The 26,199-nt window shown below is 47.3% G+C and overlaps 1 protein-coding gene across 1 annotated transcript in view; it reads left to right on the forward strand.

The window, feature by feature from the left end:
* LOC140722542 (NACHT, LRR and PYD domains-containing protein 3-like) overlaps positions 1-25,628 on the forward strand; it is a 31,758-nt gene extending 6,130 nt beyond the window's left edge. The window contains exons 3-12 of the mRNA XM_073037251.1: positions 886-1,052; positions 3,259-3,354; positions 10,486-10,578; positions 11,439-11,605; positions 12,529-12,700; positions 12,800-12,850; positions 16,826-18,563; positions 24,432-24,518; positions 24,674-24,841; positions 25,006-25,628. Coding sequence (XP_072893352.1) covers positions 3,345-3,354; positions 10,486-10,578; positions 11,439-11,605; positions 12,529-12,700; positions 12,800-12,850; positions 16,826-18,563; positions 24,432-24,518; positions 24,674-24,841; positions 25,006-25,093 — 2,574 coding nt within the window. The 5' untranslated portion in view covers positions 886-1,052; positions 3,259-3,344 and the 3' untranslated portion in view covers positions 25,094-25,628. The remainder of the gene's footprint in view (positions 1-885; positions 1,053-3,258; positions 3,355-10,485; positions 10,579-11,438; positions 11,606-12,528; positions 12,701-12,799; positions 12,851-16,825; positions 18,564-24,431; positions 24,519-24,673; positions 24,842-25,005) is intronic.
* The last annotated feature ends 571 nt before the right edge of the window (positions 25,629-26,199 follow it).

The raw sequence follows: 26,199 nt of genomic DNA on the forward strand, positions 1-26,199 counted from the left end.
AGCTGGCAAGGGACTTCACATCACACAACATCGGATTCAGTGATGAAACCCGTTAAGTTTCCTTCGTTCTCCCCCTGAAATCATTAAAACCTCCACTCAACAACTTGTGAATGCAAGCTGTCTCCCACATATGATGCCACTCTGGCGCCTCCACATAAAACCATCAAATACTGGAGCAGTATTAGGCCATTTGGCCCATCTGACGTCACGTGCGTCTGCGGGTTTGTTTCGCATGGTTGTGCAGTTTAATCTTTCTTCCGTTCAGATCAGGGAGTGACATCCGTATATGTCACGTCTTCTCATTTTGGGTGGGCATTTTTTTGTTCCTTGACTCCATGTCATTGTTACAGATTGCCAAAGTGCAGAAAACGTTTCCAGGTATATAACCCTATTAATGCAAAAAGGAAGCCTTTCCATTCTTTCGGGCTTCTCAAACATTTGTACACTTCAGTGAATTCTCTCGCCAGAAGTTCCAGAGCAGAAGCTCAGTCTGTCTAATATTGCCTCAGAATAAGTGGGGACTCAGTTATTATTCTCATGTACGGAGGGACAGTGAAAATCTTGTCATGCATACATTCCAGCTGGAGAGGGTGCAGAGCAGATTGCTGAAGATGCTGGCTGCATTAGAAACGAAACGTCGACTGTACTCATTTCCATACAAGCTGCCTGGCCTGCTGAGTTCCTCCAGCTTTTTGTGTGTGTTCTTTTATATTCCCTGTCCGGTTTTTCTAAACTGTGCGGGACCGTTACAGATTTCATCACTCAGATCATTATATCTGCGTTCAAGATATAAATTCCTATCAATTTTGTTTTCAAGAATATTCAACAGATATGTTTTGTTCTTCCTTATATTGAAAATGTGCTTCATTATCTCTCCGATTGAAGTTAGATCTGCGCTGAGAGATTTGCTGGAAGAAAAGCCCACGACTGGAAGCAAAGAACAACTGAAGACGAGGGAGCAGCAACATTTGAACGAGACGAAAACTGAGGACACCAGCTGGAGAGAACCCTTTGACTCAGAGTTTCCTTTCATTCAGTCAGGAGAAAGTTTGGTGAGTCTCATTTACTCAAACACTGGTCCTTTAGAGATTACATACCTGTACAAACGAAGGTAGGAAATAGTTGGAGTGAGACTGAGTGTGCCCAGAAGTAACAGTTATGCTTCTGTCAGACCCAGTTGCAATCACTCCAGGTCTGGTAATGTGCTGTCTGTAATCCCTGTTCTTTAAAGCCACTCCCATTCCCTCAGTGTTTGATCATCTCAAGCTCTTGCATCTTCTGAAATAGATTTAGATCACTTCTGATGTTACCTTGCCTGGCTGTATTAGGTCACAATCATCTCAAAATGCTTTGGCAATTCCCTCCCTTTATGAGACGCCGCAATTGCTTCGTTCTGTAGTGATTTCAGAAATGTAGAACTGCCATGAACTACAGTGACATGTAATTAATTCCTCTGGCTGTTGCAAGCTATAATGATATACTTCCTTCGAGTATATGGTTGTGCAAGCCTCTGCTGAGAACCAACCCACCTGATGCAAAAAGTCCCAGCACCACATTTCATTCAGTCACAAAAAGCAAAAGCCAATCGATAATTTACATTTACATACCCTGACTTTATCAAATATTTCTACTAATAAATTCTCAGAACCCATGATCCTGTGATTAAGCAGAAAAAGGTTCCAATTTGACTCTGTACCAAAGGGACAGGTTATATCTGTATTTGAGATGAACGAATCTCCTGCAGCTGCCAGGGTCGGTTAAAACTCAGTCGTTGCGGGACGGCAAACAAAGTGTTAGGGCAGATGATGGAGCAGTTGGGATTATGTTCAGAGAGACCGTGGAAGGATCGGTTGTGGACAGGGAATCATGTAGTCAGTTGGATGGGTTGAAATGTGTTTACTTCAATACAAAAAGTATTAATAATAAGAGTAAATTAAACATGGTTCAGTACACGAAAGGTGCATGTTGTCACCGTTACACAGACTTGACTGTTACAAGGGCAGGATTGGCTGTTTGATGTTTCAAGGTTTAGTTGTTTCAGAATGCATAAGGAGGGGGTGAAAGGGAGACAATTGTGACTGCTTATCAGGGATGGTATCATAGCAACAGAAACGGAGGACATCATGGAGGGACCATGTTCACACAGCGTGAAAGAAAGTCAGAAACGGGAAGGGAGTAATATTCATACCTACCCAAAAGCGACTGTGGCAATGAGGAGCAGATAACTTGTCAGTTTTTCGAAAAGTGAAAATGTAACAGGGTTGCTGTCATTGTTGACCTCAACTTTCCTGATGTTGATTATATAGATATAAAATCGGCGTTTAGATGGTGAGTGGAGAAAAGTGTAGGGGAGGTGCCAGAGATAATTTTCCACAATATGTGACAGTCATGCACCGACATTTGGATCGACAGAGTCTGATCAGGAGACACCATGGCATTGTGCATGGGAATTTGTGTTCAACAAGACTTGTTATAGTTTTTGAAGATGAGTGTCATTGAGGGCAATGGAAAGGATGTTGTACATTGAGCTTCAGTAAAGTCTTTGACAAGATGCCAAATGACAGCTCGGTCTGGAAGATAAGATCACATGCGGTCCAGGGTGAGAAAGTTAGATGGATTCAAAATTGCCTGGAAGGTAGCAAGCAAAGAGTGACGGTTGAAGGTTTTTCTTTGAAAAGAGGCCGCAAGATTGCTAGTTGGGACATTTGATATTCGTTATTTGATAGCAATGATTTGAATGCGGATGTACAAGGCTTGACTAGTAAGTTCACTGATGACACAAATTAGTAGATGGTGTTCATGACGAATATTATCATAGCTTATAGGGGATCTAAATGCGCAAAGGAGTGGTAAATGGATTGTAAAACAAACAGGAGCGGCAACGGTTTCACGCAGAGCTTGGTGATGACGTGGAGGGACCTGCCAGAGGAAGTGAATGAGGCAGACCCAATTGTATAATTCCAGAAGCAGATGGATTGAGGATGCCAGGAGGAAATGGGCCTAAAACAGGAAAAGAGGATCAAATCTGTGGGCACCGTGGTTAGCATTTTCTCATCGGGCTGAAGGGTCTGCATTTGTGCTCTGTTGCTCAGTTACTCTATCAGTAGGATGCGCCAGATATCACTGGACAGACATGCCGACAGATGGGGAATGGTTTGTCCCTAAGCCAACTCCTGCTCTGATACAGGGGATGTAGGTTCTGTCATATTTACAAAGTAATCATATCTCTGATTCACTGTCTGCTTCTGTGTAATTCAGATAATCACCGGCAGGTGGAGATTTCTGCACCGGGACCAAAGTGTAAACAAAAAATCAACAACCAGGAATCGTCAGTCGGAATCATAATGGCTACAGGTATGATCACTGGGATCTTTATGATTAAACGTCTGTCGCATCTGTGCACAATCGTTCCGATGAAGTATCTTACACAGATGGTAACGGGCACAGCAAAGTTTCATCAAACAGGATCATTGAATACCTTGGTAAAGAGGTCTTGAGTAATCGATCAGTCCAACAGTTCCAGCGCAGGGACCTGACACCAGTAATGGTCGAATGACTCCACTCATCAGGCAAAGCTTCACTTGAGTGAAAGGAGCAGGAGACCCTGAATCAGCAAGTTGGGAGTGAACCACTAACAGGAATGTGATATCGGTGTTGTTTGTTCCGTAAAAGTCCAGGTTCAGGGTTTGTTGCACAACTGGGCCTGTTTAGAGGTGAAAGACATCTCCAACTTTCATTTATAAAATTCAGAGACAGGTAATAAGAGCATTTCTGGAATTTCAGAGATTGTGTGATAACACAAAAGTTCAGGTTTTGGTCGGGTAGCTAGCAACTCCACCCTTGATTTTCTTGACTGCTGCGCAAAGGAGATGAAGTGAGATTCCGAAATCTGTTTTCTGTAGCCCATCCGAGAACATGGCCAATGGTAAGAATTGCTGAGGATCAGGAGACAGCTCATTGTAGGTAAATTTGAGGTGTGTTTCCGTGTTTTAATACCCCAATGAATGTCTAGGCTGTGGACAAATGGTGACCGTTATTTTCACAAAAGATGTTTAATGAGCTTTAATGCTGATATAGCACAGGAAATATAAAAACAGCAAGAGACAAACATAATCAAAGAAGGTGACTGGGACAACGTAATCTCATTGGTGAATATGATTAAGGTGAATCCCACGGGATTTCTGCAGGGGAACTAGGGTGGAGACATAAAATGATGGAGGAACTCAGCAGGTCAGGCAGCATTTATGGAGGGGAACTATTTTCTCAGAGTCAGAAATAGTTCTTATCCGATTCAATCTTTTGTAAGTGAAATATTCAATCCGCATTCTCTTAGGTACTAATACATTCTTCCTGTAGTATTGGTACAAGAACTGTACACGCCATTTCAACTGGTCCAAACAACAGTTTATAACATTGTCACAAGATATCTCTGCGCCTGTGTTCTGCTCTGTTGCTAATGATGGCAAACCTGCTAAATGTCGACTCCACACAACGACTCCTGTAATCCGGTGGCTGATTTGTTTGTGACCCTGTGAAAGGGACAGTGTGCGTATCTAGGTAATGGTCAGTCTGTGACCCTGGGGTCAGGACCGTTTGTGACTCAAGGCAATGGTCAGTTTGTGACCCTGTGAAAGGGACAGTGTGCGTATCTAGGTAATAGTCAGTCTGTGACCCTGGGGACAGGACCGTTTGTGACTCAAGGCAATGGTCAGTTTGTGACCCAGGGGACAAGACGGTGTGCGTCTCGAGGTAATGGTCAGTCTGTGAACCAAGGAACCGGACACTTTGACACAGCAGACGAAAGTATGTGATCTAGGGAATCTTACAGTGTGCAATTCAGAAGTTGGTTTGTGTATGACACAGATGACTGAACAGTTTGTGACCTAGGAAGAATTTGCTTGTGGAAAATAATTCCAGTGTTATTTCCCGGTATCACCGGACACCATTCCATTAAGATCCCCTGGTTATCAGTGTGTTCAACTACTGAAGAGCCAGTGATCAGTATTATTGTGTCGATCGTGTTCTGTATCTGGGAGTGGATGTGTCTGGTCACCGGCTTATTGGGATGATCTCCTAGCAGGAAGTGTGGTTCACATTCACCAACACAGTCCCACTCCAAATCTAGTCAGCCGGAGTCTCGGCTCCATTGATTGATGGCACTGTGTCTGTTCCGGCTGGAATTTAGAAAGGTGAGGGGTGGGGTATCTCAATGAACCCTTTCAAATGTAGAAAGGCCTAGACAGAGTAGATGTGAACCGATGTTTCTTGTGCTGGGGAAGTCCAGGATAAGATGGCACAGCCTCAGGAGAAACATTTAAACAGAAAACTCTTTAGCCAGAGGGTGGTGAATTTGTGGAATTTGTTACCACAGGCAGCTGTGGAGGCCGCGTCATTGGGTATATTTAAGGCAGAGACTTGTAGGTTATTGATTGGACACGGCATCAAAGGTTACGGGAAGAAGGACGAGAAATGGGGTGGAGGAGGGGAAGAAAGGATCAGCCATGATTGAATAGTGGAGCAGATTCGATGGGCCAATTGGCCTAATTCTGTACCTATGTCTTATGATATTATTGTGATGCACCTATTGTGAATTCTTGTTTTGCTGAGCTCTAAATCACTCTAGTTTAAATTGTATTTCGTCCAAAGATATATACATTAGCTTTAGACGAGAGAAGTATAGAACATAAACATTATGTAAGGTGCAGTGGAGCTAGTAGTATATGACAGATCATCAGGATTCAATATAGCAGATACACGAATATGAAACATGTAAGTATATTCAGGATATCAACAAGCAAAGGAAATAGATCACGGCGTGATAAATAGAAATCATTCAACAGGATTTACTTCAGGGCTAAAGAAAGTCTGCCAAACAGAGCTGAATAGTAACAATATAACAAAAGCAATAAACACGTTCGCTCTGCCTATATTAACGTATTCTTTTGGCATAACACCTCGGTCTGAAACTGATCTGGAAATCTTATACAAATACTCCACTCCAGGACAGTACGTTTGTTGTTCTTAACCTCCTCCTGTATCGCTTTGGCTTTACACTTGGGGTCACTGTCTTGCTGCAAATCAAATATTTTCCCAAGTCGCAGTTCTCCTGCAGACTAAATCAGGTTTTCTTCCAGGATTTCCCTGTATTTTGCTGCATACATTTTACCCTCTACCTTCACATGACTTCCAGGGCCTGCTGTAGTACAACATCCCCAAAGCATGGTGCTTCACGGTAAGGATAGTGTGATTTTGATGATGTGTAGTGTCAGGCTTACATCAAATATAGCATTTAGTCTGATGGGCAGCGCTCAGTTTTGGCTTCATCGACCTTAGAACATTTAGGGTCTCCCACATGTCTTCCGGCAAACTCTGGCCGAGATTTCATGTGTTTTTTTTTCCTTTTTTTCCAACAGTGTCCTTCGCTTTGCGACTCTCCCATAAATCTGTGACTGGTGAAGCACCCAGGTAACAATTGATCTCTGCGCAGTCACTGATGCTTGCAACTCCACCACAGCCGTCATAGGTCTCTTGGTGGCCTCCTTCACCAGTCCTCTTCTTGTAAGTTCACTCAGTTTTTGAAGACAGCTCCTCCAGGCAGATCTAGGGTTGTGCCATTTTCCTTCCATTTATTGATGATTGACTTAATTGTACTCCAAGGGCTATTCAGTGACATGGAAATTTCTTGTATCAATCTCCTGTCATGTACTTTTCAATAACTCTTTAACGGAGTTCCTTGTAGTGTTCTTCTGTCTTCAGGGTGTGGTTTGACTCGCCAACAGTTGAATCTTCCAGGTACATTTGTAGTCTTACTACAATCAATTCAGACATCTTGACTGCACACAGGTGTCCAAAAACAGATCTCAATTTAAATAATAATGTGACTTCTAAAACCAATTGGCTGCACCAGTGCTGACTTGTTGTGTCATATTAAAGGAGGAGGACTGCTTACGCAATCAGTCATTTTGTGTTTTATATTCAGAATTAATTTTGATCACTTTACAGAGATTCTTCCACTTTGACACAAGTCTTTTTTGTCACCCGGTTCGGATATCGCCCAAGTACGGAGTGAGAGACACTGACGCAGGTCGATAGTTCACAGAATTTAATGCGAACAATATTACAGGGAAAAGAAGACAATAAACACTAGGCCAAACAGGGCGGATGACTAAGACTTTCAAATGGAAAATGAAGCCTACACTGCGGCTGAAAACAGCAACTAAATATAAAACTAATACCGCTAGTCTTCAGACTCATTTGACTCGACAGTTCAATTTCTCAGGTCGAATGCAAGCAGGCAGCGAAGAACTGCTGTGTTCAACTCTCGACAAACACTGTGATGACAAGTATTGAGTTAAATACTATCAAAATTAAATCATAATTAGCTGTCATGTGCATATTCACAAGCGCATGCCGTATCTACTGCGCTGCTGAATCCGTGGTTCTGACACTTTTATCTTCATCAGCGTCAAAAAAAGCCACATTAGTGCCACTGTGATTGAATGTTGTAAAACAATAAAACATAAAAACATAGAATATAGAAATCTGCAGCGCATTACAGGTCCTTCGGCCCACAATGTTGTGTTGGCAATGTAACCTTCTCTAGAAACTGCCTAGAGTTGCCCTACAGTATAGCCCGCTATTTTCCTAAGCTCCATGTATCTATCTATGAGTTCCTCAAAGGACCGTATTGTGTCCGCCTCTACCACCGTTGCTGGCAGTGCAATCCATGGTCCCACCAGTATCTGTGACATCTCCCGTACCTCCTACTTCCAAGCACCTAAAACTATGACCCCTCGTGTTAGCCATTTCAGCACGATCAATGCCTCTCATCATCTTATGCACCTCTATCAGGTCACCTCATCCTCCGTGGCTGCAAAAGGAAAAGACCAAGTTCACTCAACCTATTTTCATAAGACGTGCTCTCCAATGCAGTCAAAATCCTTGTAAATCTCCCCTGCACTCTCTCTACAGTATCCACACCCTTCCTCTAGTGAGGTGACCAGAAATGAACACAGTACTCCAAGCAGGGTCTGACTGAGGTCATATATAGCTTAGACTTTGTTTCACAGGTCTTGAACTCAATCCCACAGGTGATCAAGGCTATCACACCATACGCCTTCTTAACAACACTGTTAATCTGCACAGCAGCTTTGAGTGTCTTATGGACATAAACTGCAAGATCTCTCTGACCCTCCACACTGCCGAGGGTCTTATCATTAATATTATATTCTGTCTTCAAATTTGACCTTCCGAAATGAACCACTTCACACTTATCTGGGTTTGAACTCCATATGCCACTTTGTAACCCAGTTCTGCACCCTATCGCTGTCCTGCTGTAACCTCTGAGAACCCCCCAGACTATCCACAACATCCCCAAATTTGTGTCATCAGCAAACATACTAACCCACCGTTCTACTTCCTCATCCAGGTCATTTATAAAAATCAGAAAGAGGAGGGTTTCCAGAACAGAACCTTGCATAACACCAAGGGTCACCATCTTCCATGCAGTATTTCAACCATCTAGAACTTCTGTGGGAAAGCTAATTCTGTATCCACAAAGCAATGCCCCCTTTGATCCCATGCCTCATTACTTTCTGAACGAGCCTTGCAATGGAAACCTTATCAAACGCCTTACTGAAATCCATATACACTGCATCCACTGCTCCACCTTCATCAACATGTTTTGTTACATCCCTAAAGATTTCAATCAGGTTCATAAGGCATGACATGCCCTTGACAAAGCCATGCTGATTATCCCTAATCAGTTTATGTCTCTCCAAATACTCATAAATCCTGCCTCTCAGAATCTTCCACAACAACACACTCACTTAACTTGCTGACTGGTGTATAATTTAGTGGTCTATCTCTACTCGCTTTCGTGAACAAGGACACGATATTTTCAACCTTCTAAACCTCTGGTCCTTCTCAACACACGATTGACAATGGAAAGATCATCGCCAGAGGCTCAGCAATCTTCCCACAGTAGCCGGGGAGCATATTTCAACCGGTCCCGGCAGCTTATCTAATTAATGCCTTTCAAAAACTCCAGCACATCCTCTTTCTTAATGTCTATACACTCAAGCATTTCAGTCCGCTATAAGTCATCCCCACAATTGTGAAGGTCCTTTTCACCTGTGAATACTGAAGCAAAGTATTCTTGAAGTACCTCAGAATATTTAAAATGATCGGCAGATTGAGAAATGTCTGTCGATAACGTAGCGGCGAATTCTAACCAAACCAAGTTGACATTGCTGGCGACCCCCCACGGATTTATTCTACTTTCCTGGCGTCCCGTCAGCTCCAACGATGATTGTTACCAAAGTCGCTGATAAGTATTCGATACTTTATTAGCAATCAGCAAACATACAATCTTGAAGCGAGGAAACTGAAGTGTCCCCAAGTGTCAGTTCAGCGTATTTGAATGGATAATAATAAAATATATGACATCGGTCAGTTCCCAGCTGTGTACCGCACGGAGCAAAGCACAAATATGTAACTGATTCCCTTTGTGTTTACCACACCCCGACTGATGTGACTAGTTGCCATGAAAAGCATCATAAAAAAACAACATAGAATACAATGCAGGTAGAGAACAGATGCATGGTTCCTACACACTGGTTCAGCTCTAATACAGCGTCTTCCACCTGAAATGTTAACATACCGTCTGTCTTGTTGAATAATTCCAGTTTTATTTATGGTTGTTTTGGATGTACGGGGGTCGACATTGTGTTTAGCAAGGTGCCATTTAACTATCTGATAATAGCCAGGTGACATGAAAGCTTGACCAGAGTTTAAGTGCTAATGATTTTCTTAAAGTCGTACAGGAGAAAATGTAGTGGCTCAGGAGAAGATGTTGCGATGCTGTGTGTGTGTGTTTGGTGCGGGGGGGGGGGGGGAGGAGGGCCGATTGCATTGTTCAGGATGTCACAGTCTTTCTACATAGAATCAAACCACATATTGTCTGAAGCATCATTGCCAGGCGATGTTAAACTGAAAGGAGACGGTGAGAACAGGTATTACAGAGAAATCTGTGTAATCCATTGATGAGAGGAAAAGATGTCACATTGGTCAGCAGAAAAGCTTCAACCCACCCTGGTGTAACAGTTGTCCATTACTCACCATAGCACCACTAGTGGTAGGAGGACCAACACAGTGGGGGCTGTTTGCTCAACCTGCCTCGCATTCCATTGACACATCATTCCCAGTCCAAGACACCAGATTCGCTCCTAAAAGGGAATTGTCTGCAATATAACAGGCAGAGTAGATACCCCAGAGAATCCTGGTGCAGTGTACAATCCATGGAGAGATCGGAAATGGACATTGTCTGACTGTGGGTGGATGGGCACAGGTGGAGCAGGTCATGTCAAGGCTTCAGTGGACAGGCCCAAGATATTTGGAAGTGTTTTCCTCAGTATAAAAGCAAAACAATGTTCTCCTTTACACCACAGTTAATGTCTGAACCTCCTGTTAATTTTGTTTGAACAGAGCATCAAAATCCGATCACAGCTGCCCTCAAAATGGCTCAAGGAGCGGGCATCGGAAGAGTTCCAGTGTGGTCGACATCAGAAAAGGTCACGGGTATGTCGGCGAATTATTTTAATTTATAAATATTGCCTTGACTCTGTGTCTGGGTTTAATTCAATATCGTCAATTCCCAAATTATTTGTGAGGGGACTGAGCAGAGACTGTTAACATTTCTGGGGGAAGCACAGTCACACGTGGACAGGGTACAATTACTGTTTTCTTCCAGCTCCTCTCGCAGATTGTGATGCATATTAAAACAGTGAGTATTCCAGAACACAAGACATTCTATAGATGTTGAAAGTTTTGAGCAACACAAAGGCACACAAAATATTGTCGGAATTCACCAGGTCAGGCAGCTTCCATAGAGAGAAATAAACAGCTGACGTTTCGGATCGAGACAACATGGAGTAGAAATGTGGCAATATCTAGAATTTCTGTCCCCTTCATTTCCAGTCCCGATTAAGGGTCTTGGCCTGAATCGTCGATTGTTTATTCTTCTCCATAGATGCTGCCTGATATGCTGAGTAGCCTGAGCACTTTGTGAGAAATCCAGAGATTTGCTGAGAAAGGGGTTGACCAGGCAGGCAGACAGTAACCCAGAGCAAAGCGGTGGTGATGGGCAGAACCAGGAGAGTCATGGTGATGGGTTACTATATTCCCAGGAAGAAGCAAAGCCTTTTCAAATAGAGAGGTATATTCCCAGGGACACAGCCTTCAATGGATGGAATTATGCCTCTTCAGCCCCGGCCGGCAGAAATTTTCCTCTGCTCTTCCCAGGTCCGCGCCCATTTCACCACCCCCAACTCCCCTCCTATATATATATATATTTCGGGCTGCTTGGTCACTTAGTGCATCATCTTTAGGTTCCAGAGAGAAAGTTCCTGCCCAATAATGCTCCTCATTTTCCTTCACAGGTCCGAGCTCAGTGATCACCGAGCTCCTGGCAAGCTGGGACGATTTCCAGCTGCTGCAGTTGACGGACTTCTACCGGGACAGGCTGGAGCAGGCGATGGAAGGAGGGGTGCACGGAGTGAGCCTGGCGTTAACGGCCGAGTATCAGTTCAGCGGAGAGGAACATCGGGTGAGTGGGAGAGAGAATGGGTTTGAATTTTCACTCTTCACAGGACTGATGGGTGTCCGATTTCTGACTCATCGGATATTAAATTAAATAAACGAACAGTTGGAAAATAAATACTATACATACAATTACAAAACAAAATGTGAATCTGAACCAGTGATAGAAAGAGGTGAAAATACGCGGCAGACTGGTGGGTAGCTGCTGAATGTTAAGAGTGAGCAGCAGCTGTATGGACTTAGAATAAAGGAGATTAAGTGGAAATATGCCAGGTTGTTTCGCTTTCGGAAGTCCGTGCAGCGTGACAGCAGGATGTCACTGAGAACTAGGGTATTATCTGTGTTCGCCACAGGAGCTCGAATGTGTTCTGTTCTGGGTGGAGATGATTGTTTCACAATCTGTAACTGCAGACAGTGTGGATCGGAGAATACTGCCATGTTTTAATGTGTAATCACTGAATAAACCTCCACTGGAAAAGGCAAAGGAAAGGCATCAGGAGTCAGCCGGTAATCCGCTGTCATATTGGACACAGGCGGACTGAGGAGAGGAATCACATCATCTTTTCTACAGCTTCCCTGTGACTGCTCACTCTATTACAAAAACCCTCCTGACTTCTTTCTTCATCTGTGATGGTTATTTTCAAATTTCTGTTTTACACCGTCAAATCCGGTGAGGAATTATTTATGTATTTGGAGCCACGTCAATGAAGCGGTCACAGGCCAGCCAGGATCTCATTGACTGGTGGACTAGGTTCACGGTGAATGTCCCTCCGTGTGCTCTGCACTCAGAATGTACAGTCCATGTCCAGACAGGATCAGCACCCATCCGGGTGACTGCTCAGTGTGATCCCGTTACAGAGCACATCATTTACTTCTCATTTTCTGTGTGAATCTGTCAGTCCCCAATATGTTCACTGTTACTCTTCACAGAAAATCTCTGATCTCGCTGATAAGAGAGAGCGGGCGGACAGTTCTAAACTCCTCCTGAGCCTAGTGATGGAGAAAGGCTCCCGCGCCCGGAGGGTGATGTGGGAAACCTTTGTGAAAATGCGGATTGGTGTCCCAAAGTTGGACAAAATACTGAAAGAAATACAGGAACATGGTGAGAGAGTATCAGAGATTAATTTAATTTTGGAATCAAGAATTACATACTTAATAACTTGACGCATTTCAATTCCTCAAATTGTTTAAATCTGAACAGGTTGTGTTCTGGTCCGTCGACCCGTACCAGAGATTCCCAGGGAACTGAAAGGTAAGTTTGATGTTGTGTAGGGCCATGTCGTTGTTGAGTCACGGGGATTTGATCGGGTAAATGTTCCACCGTGACACAGCGCACAGTGAGACACATGGAAAAATGTTTGCTGGAGGGAGAGTTTTCACAGGACAGCATGAGGAAAAACGCAGAGAGTTGGAGGCTTTGCTGAAAGGGATGATTCCTCTCTGGGTCCTGCAACTACAGATCCCTCCACCGGGGTCGGAATTGAGAAGAGGGCAATCTGAGGAGCGAAACTATGGGAAATTTCTTACTCCGAAAGGTGAAATTATATCCCTACAACCACCCAACCCCCGGAATAGCCCTCATCCTAAATCACTTTTCTAAACTCCCTCAGCTCCTACAGGTTATCATTTTTTTTTAGAATTGGGAATCCATTGAAGTTCCCGTCGCAGAATAACAATGACAGCATCCATTTAATGAGAAAAGCAGGTAACACTGCAACTAGTCCCGACAAAGGGTCTCGGCTCGAAACGTCGACAGCGCTTCTCCCTATCGATGCTGCCTGGCCTGCTGTGTTCCACCAGCATTGTGTGTGTGTTGTTGTTTGAATTTCCAGCTTCTGCAGATTTCCTCGTGTTAACACGACAACTATTCTGTTTAATCCCATAACAGCAGATGAACCCCACTCTGTTCACATCTGCAACGTCTTAGTGCAAACACTGCTAAAGTTATCCCGTTCAATTTCCCACTTAATAATCCTGGGAATTCCATCAGGAGACAGTGTTACTGAGGGTGTGATGGGGAAAAAATCCTCAGCTCTGTCCATAGAAGCTGAAATATATGTGATGTGTGGTGGATACTGTGGAAGTGTGAGAGATGGAAGTTAGGGCAGAGAAACCGAGGGTTGTAAGCTTGCGGCAAAGAGGTGGAAAGGACTGAAAATATCTATAAATAATATTGTAATTAATTAAATTGTGATCGTCTGGATAAGAAACTCACTACATCCGTAAGCACATTGTGTCGGTGAAAATGGAGCCCGGGGCAGTACATGGGCTCAAGTGAGTGTAAGGTTTCATCATCGCAGACTGAGTTGGATCACTCAACTGCACATTTATTAGAGGAGAGAGCGAAGCAAAGAAGGTATTGTAAAAAGTATTAATCTTACATTAGTCCATGTTTTAACTGATAACTCGAAGCCCTTGAACAGTAATATAAGGAATCTTGGCCAACACCCTCATTCAGCCTGTCTCATTTCCAAGAACAAAGTCCAAAAGATGTTAGTTTTGAAATGGTATCAGATAAAGTTTTCAAATTGCTCTCGTTTCTGTCACCTGTGTTAATGCTTTTCCAGTCCACATTCAGACAATAAAACCCCTCCATTTTCCTACACTAAGGATTTGGTAATTCTCGACAATTTGCCTGCAAACTTGTTCTTCAATGTTCTTCATGCTGTTTGCCGAGGGAACAGTCACGGCAGTGAAATTCCCACACCCATTTCTGAATATGAAACAGATTCTCTCCCTGATTATTGAAGAACATTATTTCTACCACTGTCACATTCTCTAAACATTTCAAAAATCTAAGTTTTCTTACTGTGTCTGTTACTCCCGAATACTTGATTGGAATGCCCGCACACTCCCTGACAGGGTCCTGAGACCCCACGCACACCTGGCAGGGCGTTGACACAGTGTGAGACCACACACACACCCCTGACAAGGTCCTGACATATTGTGAGATCCTACCCACCCCAGTTAGGGTGCTGACATACTGTGATACTCCACACACCCCTAAGAAGATCCAGACAGGATGTGAGACCTGACACACCCCTGGCAGGGTCCATACGCATTGTGAGACCCCACACACCCCTGCTAGGGTTCTGACACACTGTGAGACCCCACACACCACTGAGTGGTTCCCGACACACTGTGAGAAAACACACACCACGGACGGGGTCCTGACACAGTGTGAGACCCCACACACCTCTGACAGGGTCCTGACACACAGTGAGACGCTACATACCCCTGATAGGGTCCTGACACACTTTGAGATATACTCACGCCTATTAGGGTCCCGACACAGTGTGAGACCTCACACAAACCAGACAAGGTCCTGAAACACCGTGAGAACCTACTCATGCCTGTTAGGGTCCTGTCACTCTGTGAGACCCGACACATACCTGAGAGGATCCTGACACACTGTGAGACCGCAGACACACCCCAGACAGGGTCTGAACCCACTGAGAGACCCCACACACCCCTGAGAGGGTCCTGACACGATGTGAGATCTGACACCTCTCTGACAGGATCTAGACAGACTGCGAGACCACACACACTCCTGGCAGGGTCCTGACACACTGTGAGACCCCACACGTACCTGACAGGGTACTGACACACTGTGATACCCCACACACTCTTGACAGGGTCCTGACACACTGTGAGTCCCCACACACTCTTGACAGGGTTCTGACACACTGTGTGTCCCCATATACCCTTGACAGTGTCCTGACACACTGTGAGACCCCACACAACCTGGACTGGGTTCTGACCCACTGCGAGACCCCATACACCACTGACAAGATCCTGACACACTGTGTGATCCCAGACACCCCTGGCAGGTTCCTGACACACTGTGAGACCGCACACACCCCTGACAGGGTCCGGACCCACTGAGAGACCCAATACACCCCTTACAGGGTACCGAAACACTGTGACACCCCACACACCCCTAACACGGTTCCGACACACTGTGAGACCCCACACACCCCTCTTAGGTCCTGACACACTGTGAACCGCACATAACCCAGAGAGGGTTCCGACACAGTGTGAGACCCCACACACCCCCGATAGGGTCCTGTCACACTGTGAGGCCACAAACATACCTAACAGTGTCCTGACACACTGTGGGACACCGCACAACCCTGACAGTGTCCTAAAACACCTTGTAACCCCACACAACTCCCACCGGGTTCTGACACACTGCGAGACCCCATACAACCCTGAAAGGTTGCTGACACACTGTGAGACACACTCACGCCTGTTAGTGTCCTCACACAGTCTGAGAACCCACACAAACCTGACAGGGTCCTGACACACTGTGAGACCCCACACACCCCTGACACGGTCCTGCCGCACTGTGAGAGCCCACACATGCCTGTTAAGGTCCTGTCACACTTTGAGACCCGACACACGCCTAACAGGATCCTGACACACTGTGTGAGCCAGACACTTCTGGCAGGGTCCTGACACACCGTGAGACATCACACACCTCTTACTAGGTATTGAAAAACTGTGAGACACCGAACACACCTCACAGTATCCTGATGCACTGTGAGACAGTTCCTGACACAGTGTGAGTTGACGCACACTCTTGGCAGGATCCTGACATACTGTGAGACCCCAGACACACCTGGCAGGGTCGAGACGCACTGTGAGATCCCACAGACCCCTGACAGGTTCCTGAGACACTGTGAGACTGCACAAACACTTGACAGCGTTCTGACATACTATGATACCCCACACACCCCTGACAGGGTCCCGACACACTCTGAGACCTCAGACACACTTGGCAGGGTCCAGACACACTGCGAGACACCACACACGCTTGACAGGGTCCTGACACACTGTGAGACGCCACACACCTCAGACAGGGTCCTGACAGCCTGTGAGACCTCACATCTGACAGGGTGCTGGCACACTGTGGGACACCACACACCCATCCAGGGTGTGAGAGTTGTGCGAGGATGTCCAGTACGGGACAGTCGGGGGTCAGTAAACTACCAGGGAAATACTCACCTTCACAGCACAGTTAATGTGGGAATGTGATGATCTGGTGTTTATCTGGACCAGGCCTCTCTGTCCAGTCAGGGGTCTGTTAATCGAATTTACTTTACTGTGCGAACATCCATTGACAAATCCAATCAATGCACAGCTTTGAGATGACTCTTGTGTGCTTAAATACTGAGTTCTGAGTTGAGGCATCTAACAGCTTGTCCACTGTCTGTTCCCATGGAAGATGTTCAACAGAAACACAAGGAGTCTCTGCGGACACAAACTGAAACACTGAGAGCGAACACGATCCTGATGAGGGAGAAGGTGAAGGTTTTCCAGCTAGTTGATCGATACGCTGAGCTCACGGTCATTTCTACTGTTCGAGATCGGAGACTGGTGGAACATGAGCTGCTGGCAAGAGGCAGAGACCACGAGGAGTGGAGAGAAAAACTTCTCCGTGGACACCTGGAAAAACTCCGGATGGATCAGCTGTTCCAGAGCAGCTTTTCCCGAAGTAAATCCAAATCTGGGAGTTCGGCAGCAGTGGCCGGAGTCCCGGGGATCGGGAAAACAACAATGGTACAAAAGATCGTTTATGACTGGGCCAAGGGGGAAATATACCAACAATTCCAGTTTGTCTTCAGTTTCAAATTCCGGGAGTTAAACTCCATTAACTGCACAATAAACCTGAGGGAACTGATTCTGGATCAATATCCTTACTTCAGGAATATCCTGAGAGAGGTCTGGAAGAACCCAGAGGGATTGCTGTTTATATTTGATGGCTTGGATGAATTCAACGACATAATTGATTTTGATGACAGTCGGAGAGACACAGAACCTCGGTCCACATGCACAGATCCTGAATTCAAGTGCAAGGTGTCTGACATTGTGTACAGTTTAATCCAGCACAAGCTGCTCCCAGGGAGTTCAGTGCTGGTGACCACCCGCCCCACTGCGTTACATTTATTGGAAAAGGCAGAGATCAGTATCTGGGCTGAAATCCTGGGATTTGTTGGTGAGGAACGGAAGGAATATTTCATCAGACATTTTGAAGATCAGACGGTGGCGGCAGCTCTCTTCAAGCACGTGAAGGAGAACGAGATCCTGTACACCATGAGCTACAACCCCTCCTACTGCTGGATCCTCGCTCTGGCACTGGGCCCCTTCTTCACACAAAGAGTCAGGGACCCGCAGCGAGTTCCCAAGACCATCACCCAACTGTACTCTTACTATATTTACGACATCCTGAAAAACCACGGCCGTGAGATTGAGAACCCCCGTGATGTGTTACTCAGGGTTGGTCAGATGGCCTTCAGAGGAGTGTCTGAGAAGAAGATTGTGTTTACAGATGGAGATTTGATCAAGTACAATCTGCAGCCTTCCCAGTTCCTGTCCGGGTTCCTGATGGAACTTTTGGAGAGAGAGGATTCTGCCCGGAGCGTGGTGTACACATTCCCACACCTCACCATCCAAGAGTTTGTAGCTGCAGTCGCACAATTCCTAAATCCACATCCCGGGGATATCCTGAAATTTCTCACTGAAACCCACAACACGACTGATGGGCGATTTGAGGTGGTTCTCCGTTTTGTTGCTGGTCTCTCCTCCCCAATGACAGCTCGGAGCCTGGAGGAGTTTCTGGGTCCATTTCCTCATGAAACAACCTGCCGGGTGATTGACTGGGTGAAGGAGGAGGTTGAACGCCAGAGTGGAAACACGGGGAGTGAAGCTAGTAAAAGGAGACACCTGAACACATTGCACTACCTGTTTGAGTCTCAGAATCGTGGACTGGCTCAGGCCGCACTGGAATCTGTGGAAACACTTTCGTTCAATGGGATTGCGTTGACCCCGATTGACTGCGCCGTCCTGTCTCGTGTCATCGGACTCTGTGACACAATAAAATCCCTTCAAATGCAGCTCTGCTATATTCAGTGTGAAGGAATCCAGAGGCTGGGACCCGGGCTGCACAAGTGCCAGGAGTTGAGGTAACTTGATTTATTTCTCACTGTGAACTGTGAAACTGTTCCATTGTGTTGCTTCATTGTAAAAGTGTTTGTGTAAAACTGTAATAAATCAAATAGTAAAGAACTGTGACAAATGCCCAGGGGATCAGTCAGTAATTCCCCAAGGACGGGAGGGTTCTGTGGTTCCTTGTGAACGGATATTGGAGACTTCATCAGATCGGTGAACAACGACCATTGGTTTAATGGTAGTAAATCACAGGAATGCCCGTGTTTCTCGCTGCCTGTGACACGTCCATTGACAATGTTCTTTCTCACTGTTACTGACACCCAGACCGACACTGACTGCAGCAGGTGGATCAGAGATTCACACCCCCTTCCCTATGAGGGACAAGAGACTATCAGCAGACTTTCCCAGTGAGAAGGAAAAAAATACCATTGTGAGATTATCCTCCCCTGCCCTTCACCGTTTGTGACTATCACCATCAGTCAACCTGTGTGACTGTGCTCACTACCAGATAGCCAGACTCCATGGGCAAATGTCCTCGATTATAATCCTAGGTTCATAACACCCATACCGTACAATCAATCTTCCAGGATCACCTTCTTCCCTCCGATCCTCCTGTGGGACATCTCTTCCTTACATGGTAACACTTTTCCTCCTGTGGGATCTCTCTTCCCAATCCCCATTCCTCCTGAGCGATCTCTCTTCACAACCCCCTTCCTCATGTGGGATCTGTCTTCCCCATTCCCGTTCCTCCTGTGGAATCTCTCTTCTCCATCCCCTCTCCTCCCGTGGGATCTCTCCTCTCAGTCCCCGTTCCTCCTGGGTGATCTCTCTTCCCCATTCGACTTCCTCCTTTGGGATATCTTCCCCATTCCCTACCTCCTGTGGGATGTCTCCTCCCCTTCCCCCTTACACTTCCAGAATCTCTATTCCTCATCCACGTTCCTCCTGTGGGTTCTGACCTTCAAATTTCCCTTCCTCCTATATGATCTTTCTTACTCATCCCCTTTCCTCCTATGGGAACTCATTTTCCCATTCACTTTCCATCTTTTGGATCTCTGTTCCCTATTCCCCTTCCTCCTGTGGGATCTCTCCTCCCCTCCCGCTTCCTCCTGTATGATCTATTTTCCTCACCCTCCTTCCTCCTGTTGAATCTCTATTCACCATTTGCCTTCCTCCTGTGGGATCTCTCTTCCACATACCCTTCCTTCTGTGGGATCTCTCCTCCTCATCCCCAATCTTCCTGTCGGACCTCTCTTACCCATCACTTTTCCACCTGTGGGATCAAAATTGCTCACAACCCTCCCTCGTGTCGGAGTTTTCTTCCTAAAAGCCCCTTCCTCCAGTGGGATCTCTCCTCCCCATCACCTTCGTACTGTGGGATCTCCCTTCCACATCCCCCTTCCTCCTGTGGGATCTCTCTTCCACATCGGCTTCCTCCTATGGGATCGCTGTTCCCTATCTCCTTCCTGCTGTGGGATATCTCTTCCCCAATACCCATCCTCCTGTCGTATCTCTCTTCCCCATCCCTCTTCTGTGGGATCTCTCTTTCCCATTTCCCTTCATCCTAGGGAAACTCTCTTCCACATTCCCTTCCTCCTGTGGAATTTAACTTCCCCGTTCCAGTTCTTCCTGTGGGATATTTCTTCCACAGGTCTATTCCTTATGTGGGATCTCTTCCAAATCCCCTTTCTCTTGTGGGATCTCTCCTCCCCATCCGCCTTCCTGCTGCAGAATCTATCTTCCCCAACCCCCTTCCTCCTGTGGGATCTCTCTTCCTCATCCCCATACCTCCTGTGGGAACTCTCATCCCCATCCCCCTTCCTCCTGTGTGATCTGTGTTCCCCATCTCCTTCCTCCTGTGGGATATCTCAGCCCTAGCTCCATTCCTCCTGTGTGATCTCTCTTCCCCATTCCCACCTGTGGGATCGCTCGTTCACCATCACCCTTCCTAATGTGGGATCTCCCGTTCCCGCCCCAATCCTTCCTCCGGTAGGATCACTCAGCCCCATCTCCCTTCCTGCTGTGGAATATCCCTTTCCCAGATCCATTCTTCCTGTGGGATCTCTCTTCCGCATTCCCCTTCCTCCTGTTGAATCTCTTCCCCATTCCGTTCTTCCTGTGGGATCTTTCCTCCCCGTTCCCTTCCTCCAGTACGAACTCTCGTCCTCATTCCCCTTCCTCATGTGGGATCTCTCTCCCCCCTTTCCCTTCCCCCTGTGGGATCACTATTCTCCATCCCCTTTCCTCCTTTGGAATCTCGCTTCCCCATTCACTTCCTGCTGTGGGATCTCTCTTCCCCATCCCCTTCCTCCTGTCGGATTTCTGTTCCCCATTCCACTCTCTCCAGTTGGATCTCTCTTCTTCTGCTCTATTCCTCCTGTCGGAAATCTTCAAAATCCCCTTCCTCTTCTGGGATCTCTCTTCACCATTCCCCTTCCTGCGTTGGGTTCTGTCTTCCACATCCCCTTCATCCTGTGGGATCTCTCTTCCCTATCCGCCATCCTGCTGGGATATCTCTTCCTCATCTCCATTCCTCCTGTGGGATAGCTCGTTCATCATCCCCCTTCCTAATGTGGGATCTCCCGTTCCCGCCCCAATCCTTCCTCCGGTAGGATCACTCAGCCGCATCTCACTTCCTCCTGAGGGATATCACTTTCCCAGCTCCATACCTCTTGTACAATATCTCTTCCCCATCCCCTTCCTCTTGTACGATCTGTATTCCACATCTCCTTCTTCCTGTGGGATATCACATTCCCAGCTCCATGCCTCCTGTGTGATCTCTCTTCCCTATCCTCTATCCTTCTGTGGGACCTCGTTTCCCCATCACCTTCCTCCAGTGGGATATCTCTTCCCCAGATCCATTCGCCTTATGGGATCTCTCTTCGTCATTCTCCCTTCCTCCTGTCGCATCACTCTTCCGCATCTCTTCCTCGTGTGGAATCTTATTTCCCCATACCCCTTCCTCGTGTGGGATCTCTCTTCTGTATCTCATCCTTCCTTCTGTGTGATCACTCTTCTCCAACCCCCTTTCCCCTGTGGGATCACTCTTCCTTTTCCCCCTTCCTCCTGTGGGATTAAAATTGCCCACGGCCCTCCCTACTTTGGAAACTCTCGTTCCCGTCCCTCTTAATCCCGTTGTATCTCGCTTCAGCATCCCATCCATCCTTCTGTACGATCTCTCTTCACCCAAACCCTTCCCCCTGTGGGATCGCTCTTGACCATCCCGTTTCCTCTTTTGGAATCTTCCTTCCCCACCCCTTCCTGGTGCGGGATCTTTCTTCCCCATTCCCCTTCCTTCTATTGGATCTGTTCCCCATCCCCTTCCTCCTGTGGGATCTCTCTGCACCATCCCCATTCCTCCTATGGGAACTCTCATCTCCATCTCCCTTCCTCCTGTGGGTCCTCTCTTCCCCATTCCCCATCATCCTCCGGGGTGTCTCTTCCACATCCCCTTCCTCCTGAGGGATCTCTTCCAAATCCACTTTGTCCTGTGGGATCTCTCCTCCTCTTCGCCCTTCCTCCTGTACGACCTCACTTCCACATCCGCCTTCCTCCTATGTGATCTGTGTTCCCCAACTCCTTCCTATTGTGGGATATCTCATCCCCAGCTCGATTTCTCCTGTGTGATCTCTCTTCCCCATTTCTCTTCCACCTGTGGGATCTCTGTACCCCAGCTCCATTCCTCCTGTGGGATCACTCGTTCACCATCCCCCTTCCTAATGTGGGATCTCCCGTTCCCGCCCCAATCCTTCCTCCGGTAGGATCACTCAGCCCCATCTCCCTTCCTGCTGTGGGATCTTTCTTCCCAGATCCATTTCTCCTGTGGGATCTCTCTTCCCCATTCCTCTTCCTCCTGTGGGATCTCTGTTCCCCATTCCCTTTCCTCCTTTGGAATCTCCCTTTTCCATCCCCATCCTTCTGTAGGATCTCTATTCTCCATCCCCCTTCCTCCTGTAGGATCTCTATTCTCCATCCCCCTTCCTCCTGTAGGATCTCTATTCTCCATCCCCCTTCCTCCTGTACGACCTCCCTTCCACATCCGCCTTCCTCCTGTGGGATCTCTCTTCCCCATCCCCCTACCTCCTGTGGGATCTCTCTTCCCAATCCCCCTTCCTTCTCTTTGATCTCTCTTCCCCATCCCCCTTCGTCCTGTTGGATCTCTACCCCATCCCCCTTCCTCTTGTGGGGTCTGTCTTCCCCATCCCCCTCCTGTGGGATCTCTCTTCCCCATCCCCCTTCCTCCTGTGGGGTCTCTCTTCCCCATCCCCCTCCTGTGGGATCTCTCTTCCCCTTCCCACATCCTCCTGTGTGATATTCCTCCTGTCTGATCTGTGTTCCCCATCTCCATCCTATCTTATCCCCAGCTCCATTCCTCAGGTGTGATCTCTCTTCTCCATTTCTCTGCCACCTATGGGATCTCCGTTCCCCAGCTGCATTCCTCCTGTGGGATCGATTCTTCCCTTCCCCCTTTCTCCTGTACAATCTCTCTTCCTCATCCCCCTTCCTCCTGTGGGATCTCTCTTCCCCATTTCCTTTCCTCCCATGGGATCTCTGTTTCCCATCTCATTTCCTCGTTTGAAATCTTCCTTCCCCATCCCCTTCCTGGTGTGGGATCTTTCTTCGCCATTCACATTTTTTCTGTGCGGTCTCTCTTCCCTATCCCCTTCCTCGAGTGGGATCTCTCCTCCCCTTCCCCCTTCCACCTGTACGACCTCCCTTCCACATCCGCCTTCCTCCTGTGTGATCTGTGTTCCCCATCTCCATCCTACTGTGTGCTATCTTATCCCCAGCTGCTTTCCTCAGGTGTGATCTCTCATCCCCATTTCTTTGCCACCTGTGGGATCTCTGTTCCCCAGCTGCACTCCTCCTGTGGGATCTCTTATCCCCTTGTCCCTTCCTCCTGTACGATCACTCTTTCCCATTTCCTTTCCTCCTGTGGGATATCTGTTCCCCATCCCCTTTCCTCGTTTGGAATCTTCCTTCCCCATTCCCTTCCTGGTGTGGGATCTTTCTTCCCCATCCCCCTTCCTTCTGTGCGACCTCTTCCCTTTCCCCTTCCTCCTTTGGGAAGTCTTTTCCACATCCACTTCCTCCTGTGGATTTCTCTTCCCCATTCCACTTCCTCCTGTGGGATCTCTCTTAGTCAGCTCTATTCCTTCTGTGGGATCTCCTCCCTATCCCCCTCCTCCTGTGCGATCGGTGTTTCCCATCTCATTCATCCTGTGGGATCTCTCTTCCTCATTCACCTTCCTCCAGTGGGATCTGTCTTCCCCATCCCCATTCCTACTGTACGATCTCTCTTCCCCACCCTCCTTCCGCCTATGTGACCTATTTTTCCCATCCCCCTTTCTTCTGTGGGAGATCTCTTCCTCATCTCCACTCCTCCTGTGGGATCGCTCGTTCCCCATTCCCCCTTCCTAACGTGGGATCTCTCGTTCCCACCCCCTTCCTCCGGTAGGATCACATCCCCATCTCCATTCCTCCTGTGAGTTATCTCTTTCCTAGCTCCATTCCTGCTGTGGGATCTCCCTTTCCCATTTTCATTCCTCCTGTGATATCTGTTCCTCATCCCCTTCCTCCTGTGAGATCCCTCGGGACTTTCATCCCTGCCCCTCCCGACTCTCTCACATCAGAAACAGATTTCTAACCATCGGAGAATGAGACAGAATATGTGGAGTTTACAGGGTCACACCGACAGACTAAATTACTGACATTCGGCGAATACCCTGGAACTGGTCAGAGAGAGGCATTGACAGTGATGGGAACTCCGAACAGTGATTTACTGAAGGGTTTAATGTTTCCTTAAATATATGAGAGAGAGAGATTACCCCAGACCCACGGTTTGAATCACTTTGTTCATCAATTTGTCTGTTTGTGTTTAGACTTGGGGAAAATAACCTGGGAGATTCAGGAGTGAAACTGGTGTCTGCGGCTATGAGGAACCTGGAGTGTAAAATACAGAAACTTCAGTAAGTATCAGATTGTGGGAGATTGTGTTTACAATCACTGGGTGTCTGACACTGAACATTAATGTGATCAGTAATTGTGATCCTGATTAACACTGGGGATTTGTACCGTCTCCTGTCTCTCTGTGTCCTTCACCCTCACTCTCTCTCATCTCCAGGCTGAGGGATGTCGGTCTCACAGATTCTGGTGCCGAGGATCTCGTCTCCGCTCTCAGTACAAACCCATCACTGACGGAGCTGAACCTGAGTTTCAACTCGCTGACTGACCGATCTGTCCCCGCTCTCCGCCGCCTCATACTGACCCTCCCGAGTCTGGAGCTGATCGAGTGAGTGTTTGTGTTAATGTTCAATGTGATAAAATATCAGCGGATCCGCGGGTTTTCTGGTGATATTTGTCTGTGAGTGTTGTTGAAACATTAACCCCGGTCCCCTGTTACTGACACTGTTGTGTAATCTGTTTATTTCAACTTTATTCTCCCATCTGTTTCAGGTTGGACGGGAATCGGTTCAGTCAGGCCGGGGAGAAGGAACTGAGATGTCTGCAGGAACCCAGACCCGGACTCAGAGTGACCGTGTGAACATCTGAATGTGTGAACATCCCCGCCCGCCGGGATAGTGGCATTTTGGTCAATTCCCCGCCCTCCCATTTATTGCCGCGCGCCTGGTTTAATTGCCAACGGTTTTAATGGAACGGCGCCAGTCTCGCTCAGAGTGACGTATTTCCGCCTGCTCTCCAGCGACGCACCTTCCGCGGATGTGCATTTCGAAACTCCTTCACGTGAGAACCGGGGGGCAGGATTCCGTCTAGGACTCCAATGTCTCGGGGTGGGATTCTCCCGGGAGAGAATCTTTTTGCTTCCTTTGCTGAGGACGGTGCATTCGGCAGCCTGGCCGATATAATGATGTTAAATGGACAAATCCCTCGGCAGTGACCCTGGATCTGCAGCGATCCCGGACACGGCCCTGAAGTGTGATTTTATAATCATCGGTTCCCCGATGCAGAGTGACGGTGAGAAACGGGACTGATTATTCAACCGGTCACTCGTTGTCGCCGGTTAGTTAATTGTGTGTGACTGTGAGTGAGTCGGGAGCCGCTTATTTATTCCCGCACGTCAGCAGCTCACACATTGTTTAATTTACATTTGCCATGATGAAATCAATAAACCGCTGTAACTTCCTATCTTCGTGCCGGACTCGAGTTTTATTTGAGGTTTCTGCTGCCCCCCGCACCCTGTGCACTGCAACAGTGGGTCGGAGCTCCTCGCATCACACTGACACAGTAGCGTCTCAGCTCCAGGCTGAGGGAGGTCGGATGCCCAGGATCTCATCTCCACCCAACCCCCTTCTTGGGTAACTGACACCCTCCTGCCACCCGCAAACAGTTAAAATAGACTGTTATCAGCCGTGATTCCACCGAGGTCCGGACTACGAGAGGAATGGGGGATGAAATACCAGTTTAAGTACGGCATTCACACCCTCTACACCGTCCCATCACACAAACTCCGGGTCAGACACAGATTGAAGCTTCCTGCAAACTTTCCCAACAAACACTACCGGGAACAGACAGAGTGATTCTCCCCCCACATCGTCCCTAAACACACTCCTGCGGTCAGACACAGAGTGAAGATCCCTCCGCACAGTCCCATCACACAATCCCTGGGTCAGACACCCCTTCCCATTCAAT

This window comes from Hemitrygon akajei, unplaced genomic scaffold, assembly GCF_048418815.1.
Source record: "Hemitrygon akajei unplaced genomic scaffold, sHemAka1.3 Scf000080, whole genome shotgun sequence".
Taxonomy (NCBI): Eukaryota; Metazoa; Chordata; class Chondrichthyes; order Myliobatiformes; family Dasyatidae; genus Hemitrygon; species Hemitrygon akajei.